At 37.5% G+C, this 15,608-nt stretch overlaps 1 protein-coding gene across 1 annotated transcript in view; it reads left to right on the top strand.

Moving 5' to 3' along the window:
* Positions 1-3,244: 3,244 nt before the first annotated feature.
* The window catches only part of XRN1 (5'-3' exoribonuclease 1), a 32,449-nt gene continuing 20,085 nt past the window's right edge, over positions 3,245-15,608 (top strand). Inside the window, exons 1-17 of the mRNA XM_008942488.1 lie at positions 3,245-3,471; positions 4,688-4,785; positions 5,164-5,273; positions 5,389-5,499; positions 5,736-5,818; positions 7,811-7,898; positions 8,003-8,171; positions 8,383-8,450; positions 8,832-8,966; positions 10,313-10,376; positions 11,174-11,279; positions 11,645-11,734; positions 11,886-12,042; positions 12,368-12,487; positions 13,127-13,296; positions 14,094-14,214; positions 14,308-14,406. Of these exons, the coding sequence (XP_008940736.1) occupies positions 3,269-3,471; positions 4,688-4,785; positions 5,164-5,273; positions 5,389-5,499; positions 5,736-5,818; positions 7,811-7,898; positions 8,003-8,171; positions 8,383-8,450; positions 8,832-8,966; positions 10,313-10,376; positions 11,174-11,279; positions 11,645-11,734; positions 11,886-12,042; positions 12,368-12,487; positions 13,127-13,296; positions 14,094-14,214; positions 14,308-14,406 (1,992 nt within the window). The 5' untranslated portion in view covers positions 3,245-3,268. The remainder of the gene's footprint in view (positions 3,472-4,687; positions 4,786-5,163; positions 5,274-5,388; positions 5,500-5,735; positions 5,819-7,810; positions 7,899-8,002; positions 8,172-8,382; positions 8,451-8,831; positions 8,967-10,312; positions 10,377-11,173; positions 11,280-11,644; positions 11,735-11,885; positions 12,043-12,367; positions 12,488-13,126; positions 13,297-14,093; positions 14,215-14,307; positions 14,407-15,608) is intronic.

A 15,608-nucleotide genomic window follows, 5' to 3' on the forward strand; every position in this document is an offset into this window, starting at 1 on the left:
AACGTACATGGGAAATGAGGAGGTGATTGGTGGCAAATCGTGCCTGATGAATTTGGTGACCTTTTATGATGGAGTTATAGTGATGGTGGATAAGAGAAGAGCAACTGGTGTCATCTACCTGGACTTGTGCAGAGTGTTTGATACTGTCCCACACAACATCCTGGTCTGCACATTGGAAAGATGTGGATTTGATGGATGGACTAGTCAGTGATAAGAAATTGGCTGGATGGTTGCACTCAAAGAGTTGCAGTCAAAGGTTTGATGTCCAGGTGGAGACCAGTTGTTGCTCCCCAGAGATCAGTGCTGTTTAACATCTCTGCTGGGGACATGGACAGTGGCACTGAGTGCACCCTCAGCAAGCTTGCAGACCACACCAAGCTGTGTGGTGCAGTCAACGTGCTGGAGGGAAGGGAGGCCATCCAGAGGGACCTGGACAGGCTTGAGAGGTGGGCCCATGCCAACCTCATGAAGTTCAACAAGGCCAAGTGCAGGGTCCTGCACCTGTGTCAGGTCAATCCCAAGCACAAATGCAGGCTGGGCAGAGTATGGATTGAGATCAGTCCTGAGGAGAAAGACTTGGGGGTGCTGGTTGACAAAAAGCTCAACATGAGATTTAGATGTAAGGAAGAAGTTCTTCACTGTGAGGGTGGTGAGACACTGGAACAGGCTGCCCAGGGAGGCTGTGGCTGCTCCATCACTGGAGGTGTTCAGACTCGGGTTGGATGGGACTGTGAGCAATGTGCTCTAGTGGGAGGTGTTGCTGCATATGGCAGGAGGGGTGGAACTAGGTGATGTTTAAAGGCCTTTCCAACCCAAACCATTCTACAGTTCTATGTTTGGTGGGTTTTGGTATCTAAAAGGTAGATAACGACCCCTTTCCTTCTGCCATGGTTTGGGGTCAGGGCCAGCCCCAGAACTGTAACAGATGCTCTCTGTTAATCCCCTCACCCCACCTCCCAAAAGGGAGAGAGAAAGGGAATAAGGGAGAGGGATTGTCACAGTTTGGGGTGAGGGTAGTCCTTAGAGTTGTAACAGACACTCCCTCCCCTCCCTTTATCCCTGAAAGGGAAAGGCAAAAAGAGAGAGAGAGACTTGTTGATTAGAAAAGAATAGAAAATAGTTTTAATACTATCACTAGTAATAATAGTAATATTGATAATAAATTGGGCTATGTATAAATATATACAAATATATAAAGTTAGTCTTGAATCTAATTCCTCCCAATGGCAAGATGTTATCATCACCCCTGGCTGGGGAGCAGCCCCCGGGGAGAGGGCTTTAGGCTGAACTCAGCCACAGATGGCGACTGGGTAAAGGAGCTGGATTCTGGAATTCAGTTCAGGGATAGAGACTCAGTTCAGGAACATAGGGCTCGGGATCAAAGGCAGGATGGATGAAGTCCTCCTTGGATGCCAGCCCCTGCAGCAGAAGCAGCCAGCAGCCCAGCAGACGACGGAAGAGAGAGAAGGGAAGGGGTGATGGAAGGGCTGCCCCTCCTGGTCCTTCAGTTTTTGTTGGCTATGCTGGCTGTGGGATGGAATACCCTATTGGTGAATTCTGGGGTCAGTTATTTTGTCCTCTCCTCCCCGCAGGTGCAGGGTATTCTTTGCCCTCTCCATGTGGGATTTAAGCTTAGTAGTGGTTTTGGTTTGTGTATTAATTCTTGGTAGTAACTCTACATATGAAGTTTTATTATTGTTACAGCCAGATAGTTTATTAAAACACTGTTAACTCAGACAGAGTAGTTAATTAGAAGAGTTTTAGTTAGAAAATAAAATCTCTGAGCAGAATTAGTTCTATTTATTTCAAACCAGGACAGAGACTTGTTGATTAGAAAAGAAAACAGCTTTAATACTACCACTAATAATAACAGTAATGATAATAAAATGGAATATGTACAAATATATGCAAAACCAGTATCGAACCCAACTTCCTCTTGCTGGCAATATGTCACTGTCACCCCTGACTGGGGAACAGCCCCCAGGGAAGGTCCCAGGCTGGACTCAGCCACAGATGGCAACTGGGCACAGGAGCTGGGTTCTGGAACTCAGTTCTGGATCAAAGGCAGGATGGATGAAGTCCTCCTCGGATGCCAGCCACTGCAGGAGCAGTAAAAGGGAGGAAGAAGAGGGTGGAAGGGTGAGGGAAGGGGTTCCCCCTCCTGATCCTTCAGCTTCACTGGCTATGATGGCTGTGGGGTGGAACACCCCACCCGGCCTTGGGGTCAGGTATCCTGCCCGCTCCTCCCCGCAGGTGCGGGGTACTCTCTGCACCCCCCGTGTGGGACACAAGCTCAGCAGTGGCCTTGGTCTGCACACCATCCATGGCAGCAGCTCCAACCGTGAAGTCTTATCACAGCTAAGAGCAGACAGTTTGCAAAAACGCTGCTAACTTATGACAAGACAGGTAATTAGAAGAGCTTTAGCTGACAAGGTAAAATTGTTGAACAGAACCAGCTCTGTTCTACCCCAAACCAGGACACCTTCATAGGTTTAACAGTGTTTGGGCCTTGTATGTTGCTTGTGTACTTTCAGGGGAGGGAGTTTTCCTTTAAAATAAAGTTGGACTGCTCTTAGAAGAACAGAGAACAAGACAGAAAAAAAGAAAACATGTCCAGGAAGTGTGGGAATGAACTTGCTGTTGTCATTGATAGCTCTGCTGCTCTTGGTGGTAATTGTCATTCTCTAGACTCACAGGTGGCTCTTAGTGCAGCTGAAGAGGCAGCATGCCCTAGCCATGGTAGGAAGTGTTTAACGAGGAGAAACCTAAAGCTTCTTAGGATGGCTTTGCTTTTGAAATGCTGTTGGGATCTGCATACTCGGGTTTGTAGTTTTTATTGTTTATACTGCAAATGTGCAAGATTGAATCAGTGAAATGTGCAGGTTGTAGAAAAAATAAAATAATGTTTTCCTGAAAAGCATGGGGTTTATTTGCTTTTCCCTTATACAGTGTAGAAGTTCGACTGAGGACAGAAGTCCTGAGGTACCAGAAACAGTCAGGATAGGATAGGAATCTGTTCAGCTGACTTTATTCACTGGGAAAATCATGATAATGCCTCACAAGTGCAGACAAACCCGTAGGCAGTCAGGATACCCTTGGCCCATTGGAGTGCAGTAGGTTCCAGGGAGGTCTTCACAGCTCAGCTCATTTCCAGAGTTGCCTGCTCTCAGCTACCCCTTGGGCAGTGATTGCATTGCTTCAGCTGTCACCAAATGAGGACTAACTATGGCTTTTGTAGATTCCAGAATTTGACAACCTATACTTGGACATGAATGGCATTATACATCAGTGTTCACATCCCAATGATGACGATGTTCACTTCAGAATCTCAGAAGATAAAATTTTTGCTGATATTTTTCACTATTTGGAAGTACTGTTTCGCATTATCAAACCAAGGAAAGTTTTCTTCATGGCAGTTGATGGAGTGGCTCCAAGAGCAAAAATGAATCAGCAGCGTGGGAGACGCTTTAGGTGAGAGTATTTGTTCTTGGTCTGTCTTTAGGATAGCAAACACCTTAAAAGAAAAAAAAAATATTTATTTTGCTTTTCATAGCATACATTTATTGTGAGTGGTTATGCCTTTGACAGTAGCTCTAATTTTTAGTTAAATGAGGGTAAATGGAATTTTCTCTTATGGAATTTTCCGTGAAGTAACTCTGCAGTGGAGCCCTTACAGATGTCTCCAGGGGCTTCATAACTGTAAGAGTCTTTAGGATTTGTGCTAACACTAAAGCTAAGGAATGCTAGTTCTAGATACGTCTTTTGGTAACTATAATGGAATGTTCTTTGACAGTCACAGAAGAAATAAGTTTCTAATGAAACTCTTGTTTCCTGTTCATACCAGTTGGAGCTCTGTATTTGAGCTAGGTTGTGAGGTAGATTTCACAGTATTAAAAGCTATATTAGTGTCTGGGGAGATGTGAAAGCTTCTTTGAAGACTGCTGTAAGTGGTCAGACAGTACAGTGAATGTGATTGAAATGTGATGGAAACAGTCTGGTGGAAAAGGACAAGAGTAAACATTTTCAACTGTTACGGGTTTTGTGGGTTTGGTTGTTTGGGTTTTGTTTTTGTTGCGTTTTTTTAAGTAAAAAAGGCTGAGAGGAGGAAGAGATTTAGAAAAAGTTCTGTATAGAAGATTGGAGTGGAATTGAAAGAAGGGTAAAAATCTGAGACACTTGTGCCTTCTTTTTTTCTGTTTTATGAAATGTGTATGAAATCCTTGGCCAAGAAAGACCAGCGTTGTATTTGTTTCTCCATTGCCAGTGATAAATTGCTAATTCACCCCTCCTACGCCCATGGTATCCCAAACTTACTGCTTTGTTCACATTACCATTACCGTTCTTGTTCTGGGATAGCATTTTCAGCTGTTCAGATCCTATTGTTTCAACATTTGCTTTTATTATGATCAGCCATTGAATGATCATTTTGGTAATCTAGATATTAACTGTATTTGAATAATGACAGTTTGTCATCAGTACTAGGGGGAAATAAGTTATTTTTAAGTCTTCCAGTTGTATCAGAAACGTTCAAACTCAATTCAGGAGTTAAGTATCTCCTCTTTAAAAGATTTTTTTCAAATGTTCTTCAAAAAGTCAACTGTATGTATTTTGTCAGTAAAGCTGTACTTTAGGATATTAACATTTGCATTATGTTTTCCTCCTGCTCTCCAACCCTACATTGGTTTAGATCAGCAAAAGAGGCTGAGGACAAAATAAAAAAGGCATTAGAAAAGGGAGAGACTCTCCCTACAGAAGCCAGATTTGACTCTAACTGCATTACACCAGGTAAGATAATTTGTTGATTATTGAAATTTAGGTGTTCAGATATATGTTTTTGCACCTATATTTTGGCACAGTTTTCCTATCCTAAGGCTTTTTGGTTTTTTTTTAAAATTAGAGGACAGAATCAATAGTCTCAGGTAAGTTGGGAACACAGTTTTTAATAACTTTTAGTAGAGTTGGAATACTGTCTTATTCTGAGATTTTTTTTTTTTTTTGGTTGCTGTGGAAAAAATGAAACCCCTTGGGGAAAAAAAAAGCAGCTGTCCCTTCATCTCTTTCAAAATTTGTACTTGTTTTTTTCACTAATAGTTTTGATATGTAAATTCAATTCTGAATGACTAGTTGAAAAGTTTTGTGTTTAACTTGGGTTTCTGTTTTCAGGAACTGAATTCATGGCCAGATTGCATGAGCATCTGAAATATTTTGTAAATATGAAGATTTCCACAGACAAATCCTGGCAAGGTGTAACAGTCTACTTATCAGGCCATGAGGTCATTGCATTTTGTTACTATTTTGTTTTAAATAGATTTTTATTTTGTACAGAATTACTTACTGATGAATTTGTTCTTTTGTTGGTTTTTGGTTTTTTGGTTTTTTTTTTTACAGACTCCAGGGGAAGGTGAGCATAAAATTATGGAGTTCATCAGATCAGAAAAAGCAAAGCCCCATCATGATCCAAACACAAGACACTGTCTCTATGGTTTAGATGCTGACTTGGTAGGTGCCATTATAAGCCTCTGTTGTTTGTTTTATTTTAAAGTGTGTATGTCTGATGCCTTCCTAAGTGTGTAGGGTTCAATGACATTGTTAAACAAACACGTGATTTTGTATTCCTGCAAACTTTTGAATTTGTAATGAAACAGAACAGCATCATTTCTTCATTCTGCTCAAATGCTGAGTAACAGTATAAAAAAAAAATGACTTGAGACCTTTCTAATATCTCTTTGTAATAGATTATGCTGGGACTAACAAGTCATGAGGCACACTTTGCGCTCTTAAGAGAAGAAGTCAGATTTGGTGGTAAAAAATCTCAAAGGTGAACTGATTTAACTTTACTCTTACTTTATGTATGATGAAATTAAATCCAAAAATATAACAGGCCACTAAAAGTTTTTTATTGATCAAAAATTAATACAATTAATTTAGTTTTTGTGCTATAAAATACATGAAATTGGAGAAATCAGCTTGTTAAATTGTGCATTTGAATTAATTTGCACAATAAAATGTATGCTTTCAGGACAGCTGATAAAAAATCCTTATAGCTTTGGTGTGTTTTGCTTCTTTCTTTGTATTATGAATGGAGGAACCCAGGCTATACTGATATTGTTTCCATAGTTGTCTTGCACAGATACTAACTTTTAAAAATGTGTTTATAACTCTGAATTTTTGTGCATGTGCATAAATTACTAGAATAATTACTAAAATAAACTCTTGTTGGCTGACTGGATACTCTTATTCTGGATTTGCCCATTTGAACTAACTTATGGGCTATAATCAGTCAGAAAAAGAGTATTTGTTCCAGAACTGTACATGGAGCTATTTTGAAGTAATAGAAGAATGAACTTTATAACTGTTAGTGTGGCTAGGTTCCTTCTTTGAAGGACCTCAAGTGTCTATTTGGTGGGTATAGGGAGAAGGTAGGAGAGGCAGAGAAGTAAATTTTTTAAATACAAAAATTACTTTGGATAATACAGCGATAAGTCATATAAATGTTTAGATAAATGCATGTTTTTTGCTAACAAGCAAACGCTTTTATTGCTATAGACAATATGATAAACATCAGAAATTTTTTTAAAGACCTTAAGTCTGATCAACAGAAGATATCATTTTTCCCTTTCTTAAAATAAAAAAGTGTGATGACCTTTTGAGGGATTCATTAAATAAAATAGGAAGTTGAAAGACAAGGTGTCATCATTATTTTATTTTTCTTTCTCCTAAAGCAATGTTTTGTATTTGGCTCTCATTGTAACTTCTGGATAATATTGCTTACTGCAGGAATTTACCTCTGAGGGTCACAGGCATTACCTCCTGTCAGTATTGTCACTTAAAGTTGTGGCAAAAGTTTTCCATGGTCTTAAGAGCATCAGCTGGATCTGCTGAAATGAAAATCCCGTTTGAAAAGTGATGGAGTTGTGTCTGAAGTTCTGTGCAGTTGTGTGTAGCTCAGAGTTTGCCTTAGTAGTCTTCATCTAAGCTTGTGTCTCACACACATCTTCCTCAGAGGATTTTGGCTGAAGTTTACTGTGTATGTGTGAATACACAGGTGCTTATACTGGTTTGTCATTGGAGGTGGTCCCACCTAGTTACAGAGCCTACAACATAAAATAGTCCTTTACAGGTTTGAAATGCATCAGTCTTTAGCTCATTAATCTTTTGGTGCAGGCATTAATGACTTAGCCTAATGTTGGCTTAGGTATTAAGTAATTCTAATGAAGACAGAAAAAGAAGGCAGAATACGTGCATACTACTTTATGCCATAAACAAACAGTAGGGTTGTCATTTTTTTGGTGCTGTGTTGAAGCCACTAGATAATACATATTTTCAATTTGAACATATTCTTTTCTTAAAATAAGTATCTCAAATTACTTCAAATGTAATCCAGCCAGTAGAGACATGAATCTGCATACTCTGTATGTACTCAGACTAGTTCTAAAATACCTTAAAATTTATTAGGTTTGGTGCAAAGTTAGGTTAAGTTGTGCCTTTTTTTGGTCAATGGGATAATTACTTAGGAAATAGTTAATGCACTATGGAACTTAATAAAGCTGCTCTGCTTTCTCTGATCTATCTGTGTTCTGTGCAGTGTGATCACATCCACTGTTCAGAAGATTCTGCTGCAAAATTTTATAGACTCAAACCAGATGCATCCTAAAATAAATTCAAATAAATGTTTATACATTATTTCTTCTGCAAAGGTATAGTCCTTTATAGAAAGATTACTTGGATTTTCGTAACTTTGGACTTATAAAATACTGATGTTGAAAGTGTGTTTATAAATAATTAACTTAATGTTTTGAAAAATTTACAGAGCATGCGCACCAGAAGAAACCACATTTCATTTACTGCACTTATCTCTGATGAGAGAATATATTGATTATGAATTTTCACCAGTAAAAGTAAGTTCAAATGGAGCTGTGATTAAAAAATATATGAAGTCTTTTTATGCAAACATAATGACAAAAATTACACTCCTGTGGGTTTTTTCTTTTTTTCCACCCAGGACAAGATTTCCTTTGAATATGATATTGAAAGGATAATAGATGATTGGATCTTAATGGGTTTCCTTGTGGGAAATGATTTTATTCCTCACCTACCTCATTTGCACATTAATCATGATGCACTGCCTCTACTTTATAGAACATACATGGCTGTCTTGCCAGAATTGGGAGGTAAGAACACTAAGATCAGTTGTGGAAAGTAGAAACTTTAACATTTCTGTGTTAATATGTGTTGACCTTTTTAGCCATCTTAAAATGTTTAGCATTTATTACACTTTCTTTAGAATGCCAGATTGAATTCTATTATCTATGGGGCATTTAAATTAGAATTTTAAAATTGTGAAATTGTTAATTTTAAAAACGTACTTTATTTTCCCAATAGGTTACATAAATGAAAATGGGCATCTGAATTTAACACGCTTTGAGAAATACCTCATAAGATTGTCCGATGTAAGTGACTTCAAAACTGCACTGTATAGAAGGGTATAGCCTGTTGAATATAACCTCAATATAGTGCCCTAAAATATACCATACTGTAGTTTTAATGAACTGTTACATAACTGTGTTTTACAAGTGCCTCCATCAGCTGTTTTATCACTTAACTGATGGGATCCAATCAGTTTTCTGATATTACCATAACATAAGAGGGAAAAAGTCTAAATACTTTGATTTATGCTTTAGCCATCATCTTAGTTGTATCTCTGGGGCAAAATGTTTATGTACTAATGACTCTGGAGGTAATCTAATGCACGTACTAAAAAGACTTTGTTAATTTAATGGAAATATTTGAGGGGAAATATTAAATTTAAACTTATTTCAATTTTCCTGCAGTTTGATCGTGAACACTTCAGTGAAGTCTTTGTAGACCTAAAATGGTTTGAAAGTAAAGTAGGCAATAAATACCTCAATGAGGCAGCTGGTATAGCAGCAGAGGAAGCCAGAAAAAATAAACAGAAGAAACAAAAGGTTAGTGTGTTGCATGTGCAGTTTTGGAAATAACAATGTTAACTTTTGCAGATCAATAATTTGATCTTAGACAAATTAAATTACATAAACCTCTGGTTTGAGACCCAAAAAGATAGTAAAATGTAACATTTTTGAAACTACCTATGTGCATTTCTGGTTGTGAGTGATGAAATGGTTAAGTCAGGGGCAGATTCTCTCTATTTTTGAAGTCTTGTATACCTGTAATTTAATGCTCTATGTCAATTTATCTGTTCTTCAACAGCAGGAAAACTCGCTTCAGGTGAGTTATGGCCCAGCTTGCTATGCTTTAAAATTTTACATTTTTCAATGCATAGCCTGCTGGAAGTTTCATATATTTCAGCTATACCAATAGGTTGTTCGTGTGTGTCTTGGTATTGACAGAGAATATGACAATGAATAGAAAAATACCAGTTTCATTGGTGTGAGCTGTCTCAGATTGATTACTAAACTTGCAATTCTAGATATAACTAATAAGGAACAACACCTTTCTCTGTATCCTGACTCTGCCCCACTGTCATGTTTACCACATCCTCAGTTGGCTATCCTTCAATATACACCTTCAACAGTGTAGAGTAGCAGCAGGAAATTCCTTCAGTTTTAATCTGTCACTGTGTACAGTTACTCTGTTCTCTAGTGTGGTATGTAAGAGCAAGATATTGGCTCTTCCGTTAGTAAGGTGTTTTATTTGTGGTTGTTTTCTTATTGCCACAGAAGTTTGGAGCAGCTGTATAGTATTAGCTAGCCATCTTGACTGATCCTTTGAGTGGCAGTGACAGTCAGGAGCTTGCATATCTCAGGTACAGGGGAAAAGGGACAATTTAATGATTCTGCTTATTGAAAGCTACTCAGTGCTCTACAGAAAAGAGAGTGTGTAGTGTGAGCATGAAGTGAATATTTCACCTGACTCTCTAAAACACAATTTCTTGTGTCCTTACTTCCCACAAAAGTAATTTGAACTCTTAAAAATTTACTGATGAAGAATTCAGCTGCATACTGGTGCTGTAGCATGATGTAGGTAAAAATGCTTAAATGTGTATTGCACTGTTTTGGAAATAGTTGTATTTTGGGAAACAGATATTTGGATATCTTTTTAATGTAGTTGAGATTTTGAGACTGCTCCTTTGTCTGATCTGTCCTTTTGTCCAAGAAAATTATTTTATCTAGGCAATTAAAAGAGAAGGAAATGTAGTGGGATTTATGCTAAATACTAATATTTTTACATCTTGATCGTAGCATTTTGAGTTGCAGATTATATGGTTGTGGATGCATATGGTACATGCATATTAATCTGTATTTCTACATTATCTCAAATATTATTTTAATAGGCTCAGGAAAATTCTATATGTTTGGCTGCTTTAGAAAAAAACAAAGGTGAAGTGACCCCTAAAAGTAAGTGCAAGCAATTTTTCCATATACATGTAGCATAGAAACTTGTAATTTGTATATAGATTTGGAATATCTGTAAGAATTTCATGTCAGAGATGACCTTACCATAAACAAAAGATTTATATAGTCAGCTACTGGGAAATGGACTGCATATCACTGGCTTATGGTGAGAAGGAGTGGGGCTAAAGCTTTTGAAGTACTTCTTACCTAACCAGTGTTTCTGTGATGAATTAGAGGAATGAATGAGCAAGTCTTCCAACAACATTACGTTTATAGTAATTGTACTTAATTATTTTATTATACAGGTGGGGACAAATGAAAATATTTTTGTAAGTCTTTGAGGGTTTTGGTTGTGTTTGATTATGTTTTTTAACTCATTCCACTTGTAGGAAATGTCTCGTGCTCGTATTTTGAAATTTAATGTCAAAAATAGATAAATATTACTCCATGAGAGCAGGTGGTGTTGCTGAAAAAATATAAAATTTTAAAATTTATTTTAACATTTTTTGTCATTATTTTCTGATGGCTTATATTCTCTTCTCTGTTCTAGTAGCTTGGCTACAAAACAGATTGCATGTCTTTAAAGGGGAAAAAAAGTTTCAAACTTTGTCTTAGTAAAGATTTTGTTTGATTGCCTCATGTTACTTTCAGTGCAAGGAAGGTAGGAGTACATATAATTGTGAATTGAGGAATAAAGTTAGGGCATTAAGCCAAAACTGAATACTTTCATGCCTTATTGTAGTAGAGAAGTGCATGTTAATTTTTTTGTCTAATTCACCCCCCTATGACTGCTTTTTCAGCTGCGGTGGAAGATGAACCAGAAGATGATGATCTGTTTGAAACTGAGTTTAGGCAATACAAAAGAACTTACTACATGACTAAAATGGGTGTAGAAGTAGTTTCTGAGTAAGTGTATGCTTTTCCTTTTCCTTTTTTTTGCCTTTTTTATTTTTAAACCAAAGACAAGTCTTTGCATATGTCTAATACAAGACAGAATATCCATCCATGTCAAAAGCAGAGAACACATAGCAGTGTACTGCAGCAATGATGCTTTTAGCTAGTGCAAGAAAAGCTGCAAGTCCAGTTTTGCATAACAAATATTTGAGGACCAGAAGAAAAATCAATGAGCATTAAGTTAATCTAGAAAACCAAGGTCCTATTAGGTTCCCAAAATGCTCTACTTTCATTCCTATGCACAAGGTGCTAAGTAGTTTTAATATACCAGTGAAAGTGAGGGAACTTTAATAAACATTCTTCCTTTTTCTTTTAAGCGACTTCTTGGCTGATCAAGCTGAATGTTATGTCCAGGCAATACAATGGATTTTGCATTATTATTACCATGGAGTTCAGTCCTGGAGCTGGTAAGAAAAATTGTCAAATGAGAAGTTGCCTAAAGATCAAGCTATATTTCACCTTGTACGCTGGGAACACTTAGTGTAGTTCTGTTTGGTTCTCATCTGTGAACACTGCTATACTATAGTTAAATAACTGAAGAGGATTTTTCCCCTGCAGGTATTATCCTTATCATTATGCACCTTATCTGTCAGACATTCGCAACATCAGCGAACTCAAAATCAAATTTGAACTGGGGAAACCTTTCATGCCATTTGAACAGCTTCTTGCTGTGCTTCCAGCAGCTAGCAAAGATCTGCTACCTAAATGCTACCAGGTAGGGTTTACAATTAAATTGCATTTAGCTGTCAATTACTGGTTGTCTGCTTATTTTGAAGTAACTCTTTTCTTGATGTTTTTGTATGTCCTCTTACTTTTGGGTGTATGGCTAAATACTTCTTACTATTCTTGGTACATTGTAAACTTAGGGAGAAATTCAAAATTTTGCATTTTCTAAGCAATTTCAGACTAGCACAGTTAAGTGAGACATGTTTGATTCCTGTTCAGCCTTGAATTGGTTTTAATACCAGGCTTCCTCTATCTCTTCCTAGAATTAGTTCTAAATTGTCTCTGATATTATTTCCTCTGTTGTATTTTCCCAGCATTTGATGGTTAGTCAAGACTCTCCTATTATAGAATATTATCCACCAGATTTTAAAACTGACCTAAACGGAAAACAGCAAGAATGGGAAGCTGTGGTATTAATCCCATTTATTGATGAGGTAGGTTCTTTTAATGTCTGCTGTATACAAAAGCTCAACCCATAGGGTTTCACCTTTCTCTCCTGATTCTGATCCCCTCTGGTTCAAGAGGGGGCTGGCCAGGGGCGGGGGGGGGAGTGAGTGAGCAGCTGTGGGGTGCTTAGTTGTTAGCTGGGGTTAAAGCACCACAAAAACAAAAGTGAAGATTAGGTGTTAAGATATATGCAGGTGGTTGCATGTGCCTATCAATTGTTTTGCTGTTTCTTAGTGAAAGGTTAACAGAACTGTCTTCTGACAAAAGACAGCTGTTGCTATTTGAATGACCCATAAGGTTTTGAAACTTCTTTGTAGAGTTCTTTTGCAGAATTTTATGATAACATCTGAAATATTTTTAATGGTTTTTTTGTTTGCTAAATTTAGAAGGAAAAATATGGCTAGCCTTTGGAAACATTTGCAAAAAGATCATCTCCCTTCTCTAAAGCTATTCCATTGCAACTGTCTGATTTTTATCAGGGAGCTGGCACATGAGGAAGGGTGAGGCTGCAATTAAAAAATGAACACATTAACCAGAAAAATTTGTGTATCCACTTCCCCAGTGTAGACGTTTCTGTGCTAAATTTTGTTGCCAGTTTCATGTATGCTAATTTCTTTAAAATTTAGAAACGACTGCTGCAGGCTATGGAATCCTGTAATAAGTGCCTAAAGGAAGAGGAGAAACGAAGAAATACTCACAGTGCTTGCTTAATGTACTGGTATGACAAGGATGCAGAGTTCCAGTACATGTCACCATGGCCAGAGAAATTCCCTGCAATAGAAAGATGTCATACAAGGTGACACTGGCATAACTGTTTTAGAATAGACTAAAAGTAGTTAGAATACTTTTTATTAGCATTTTAACCAAAGCTTGTGTATGCCAATATATATATACTGAAAAATGTAAGATGTTGAATTAGATATTAATTGTTGTGGATGGCACGGTAAAATTATTAATCCCTTTTCTTCAAATGTTACTTTGCAACACAGATGAATCAGTGCTAAGTCAGCAAGAACATTCTAGAGTATTACTAAACTCTGTATGAGACAGAGGATGAAAGACTGGTAAAAATATCTGATAGTGGTGATGAATTCTCAGCTCACAAATTTCCAGACAGTTTGTAAAAAACTGTATGCATTTGGATCCAACGCAGGGAGCTGGAACACAAGTGTGTGTTTCACTTTCCCTGAAAGTAGGCAGCTTGATTTGATACAGACTGGGGTTTCAAGGCTAAGTGGAAACATAACCGTAGTAGTAGTTGAGCAGAGGTGGGGAGGAGTGCCTGCTGCAGGAATGAATAGCTGTGAAGATGAACAATGCCCCATGGATACCATTGCTAGTTTAGAATTTGACAATAGCAGTGAGTTTAAATAGTGAGATTTGGACATACTGTGACTTTAAATCTTGTCTTTTTCTTATTGAATAGTTTCTCTGTAGCAAAAGCATGGATTTTTTATTGTCCTTTGTATAGATTCCAAGTGGCTTAAATTAATTGCCACCTTTCAGGAAAGTCAAAGGACTTGTCAATTAATATGAGTTCTGAGAGCTGAAAGTCAATCTGTATGAGCAAATGTTGTACAATTTGTTTTTTAGGTATAAAACAATTCCTTTGGATGCTTGGCATGTAGAAATAACCCACAATAAGATAACTAAAATCAACAAGAGTGCATTATATTTTTGTGGATTTCCTACTTTAAAGCACATTAAACATAAGGTAAAAGATTCTTCTGACCTTTTCAGTTGTATGTAACAGATTAACCATGGAAGAGTTCAAGTAAATTTTATGTACTGTTTTGTTTTTACCCAGTTCTATCTTAGAAAAAGTGGCGTACAGGTGTTTCAGCAAAGCAGCCATGGAGAGAACATGATATTAGAAATCATAGCTGATAAGAACTCAGAAGAACAGGTAAGCATTCAGCTCCTAACCAAAGCAAAACAAAAAATCAAGAAAAAAAAACTTGTAATAAAAAGACTGAATCTGTTACATAATTAGATTTGAAATATTCGTTATTTATATCTTCTCAGTAGTATACTATAGGAGGTTTATGGAGTAGTACTGAAAAAGTTAAAAAATTAAACCCCAAGCATTTAATAAAAAATAGTTAAATATATCGAATAGTTAATTTAAAATAGTATCTTTAGGTTTTTTAAAAAAAAATTATTTAACAACGCTTGAATTATTGGTTAAATAATTATGCTGAGAGAATTGGGGCTGTTCAGTCTGGAGAAGAGAAGGCTCCGAGGTGACCTTATTGTGGCCTTCCAGTATCTTAGGGGGGCCTACAAGAAAGCTGGGGAGGGACTTTTTAGGATATCGAGTAACAACAGGACTAGGGAGAATGGGGCAAAGCTGGAAGTGGGCAGATTCAGGCTGGATGTGAGGAAGAAGTTCTTCACCATGAGAGTGGTGAGACTCTGGAATGGGTTGCCCAGGGAGGTGGTTGAGGCCCCATCCCTGGGGGTCTTTAAGGCCAGGCTGGATGAGGCTCTGGGCAGCCTGATCTAGTGTGAGGTGTCCCTGCTCATGGCAGAGGGGTTGGAACTGGGTGATCCTTGTGGTCCCTTCCAACCCTGACAGATTCTGATCTGTTTTAGCAGAGGACTTTAGAGCCCTAATGGCTTAATGGTTGGACTTGATGATCTTAAAGGTCTCTTCCAACCTAAAGGATTCTATGATTCTATAATTCAAAATGAGCAGAGTTTTTGGTATTTCTCTGTGGTAGCTGACAGATGTTCTCTGGTAAGGAGTTGGTGAGACTCACTCCTGATTAATTGATAGTTGGAAATGTTATAAAAGCAAGGAAGAGGTCTCCAGACCAGTGCCCCTTGTCTTTTGTGTAGCCAAGTAAGTGGACATGTTTTCTTTTTTAATCAGCCCCTCTTCATCAACAAAGCAGACTTATACCTTCCCCTTATGACTGTTTGATAGAGGAATTAGAGGAAAGAGTTGTTGCAGAGACATTAAGAAGCAAATAAACCCAGGAAAGGAGAGAGGAGGAGAACAACAACGTAGGATTTTACACTAGATAGAGTGAATATTAAAGATATGGTGCAAAGAAGATTAAATAAGCCAAAATAATATAATAAAGAATAGCAGAAACTCATTGG

Source organism: Merops nubicus, unplaced genomic scaffold (genome assembly GCF_000691845.1).
Source record: "Merops nubicus isolate BGI_N331 unplaced genomic scaffold, ASM69184v1 scaffold1136, whole genome shotgun sequence".
NCBI classification, from domain to species: domain Eukaryota; kingdom Metazoa; phylum Chordata; class Aves; order Coraciiformes; family Meropidae; genus Merops; species Merops nubicus.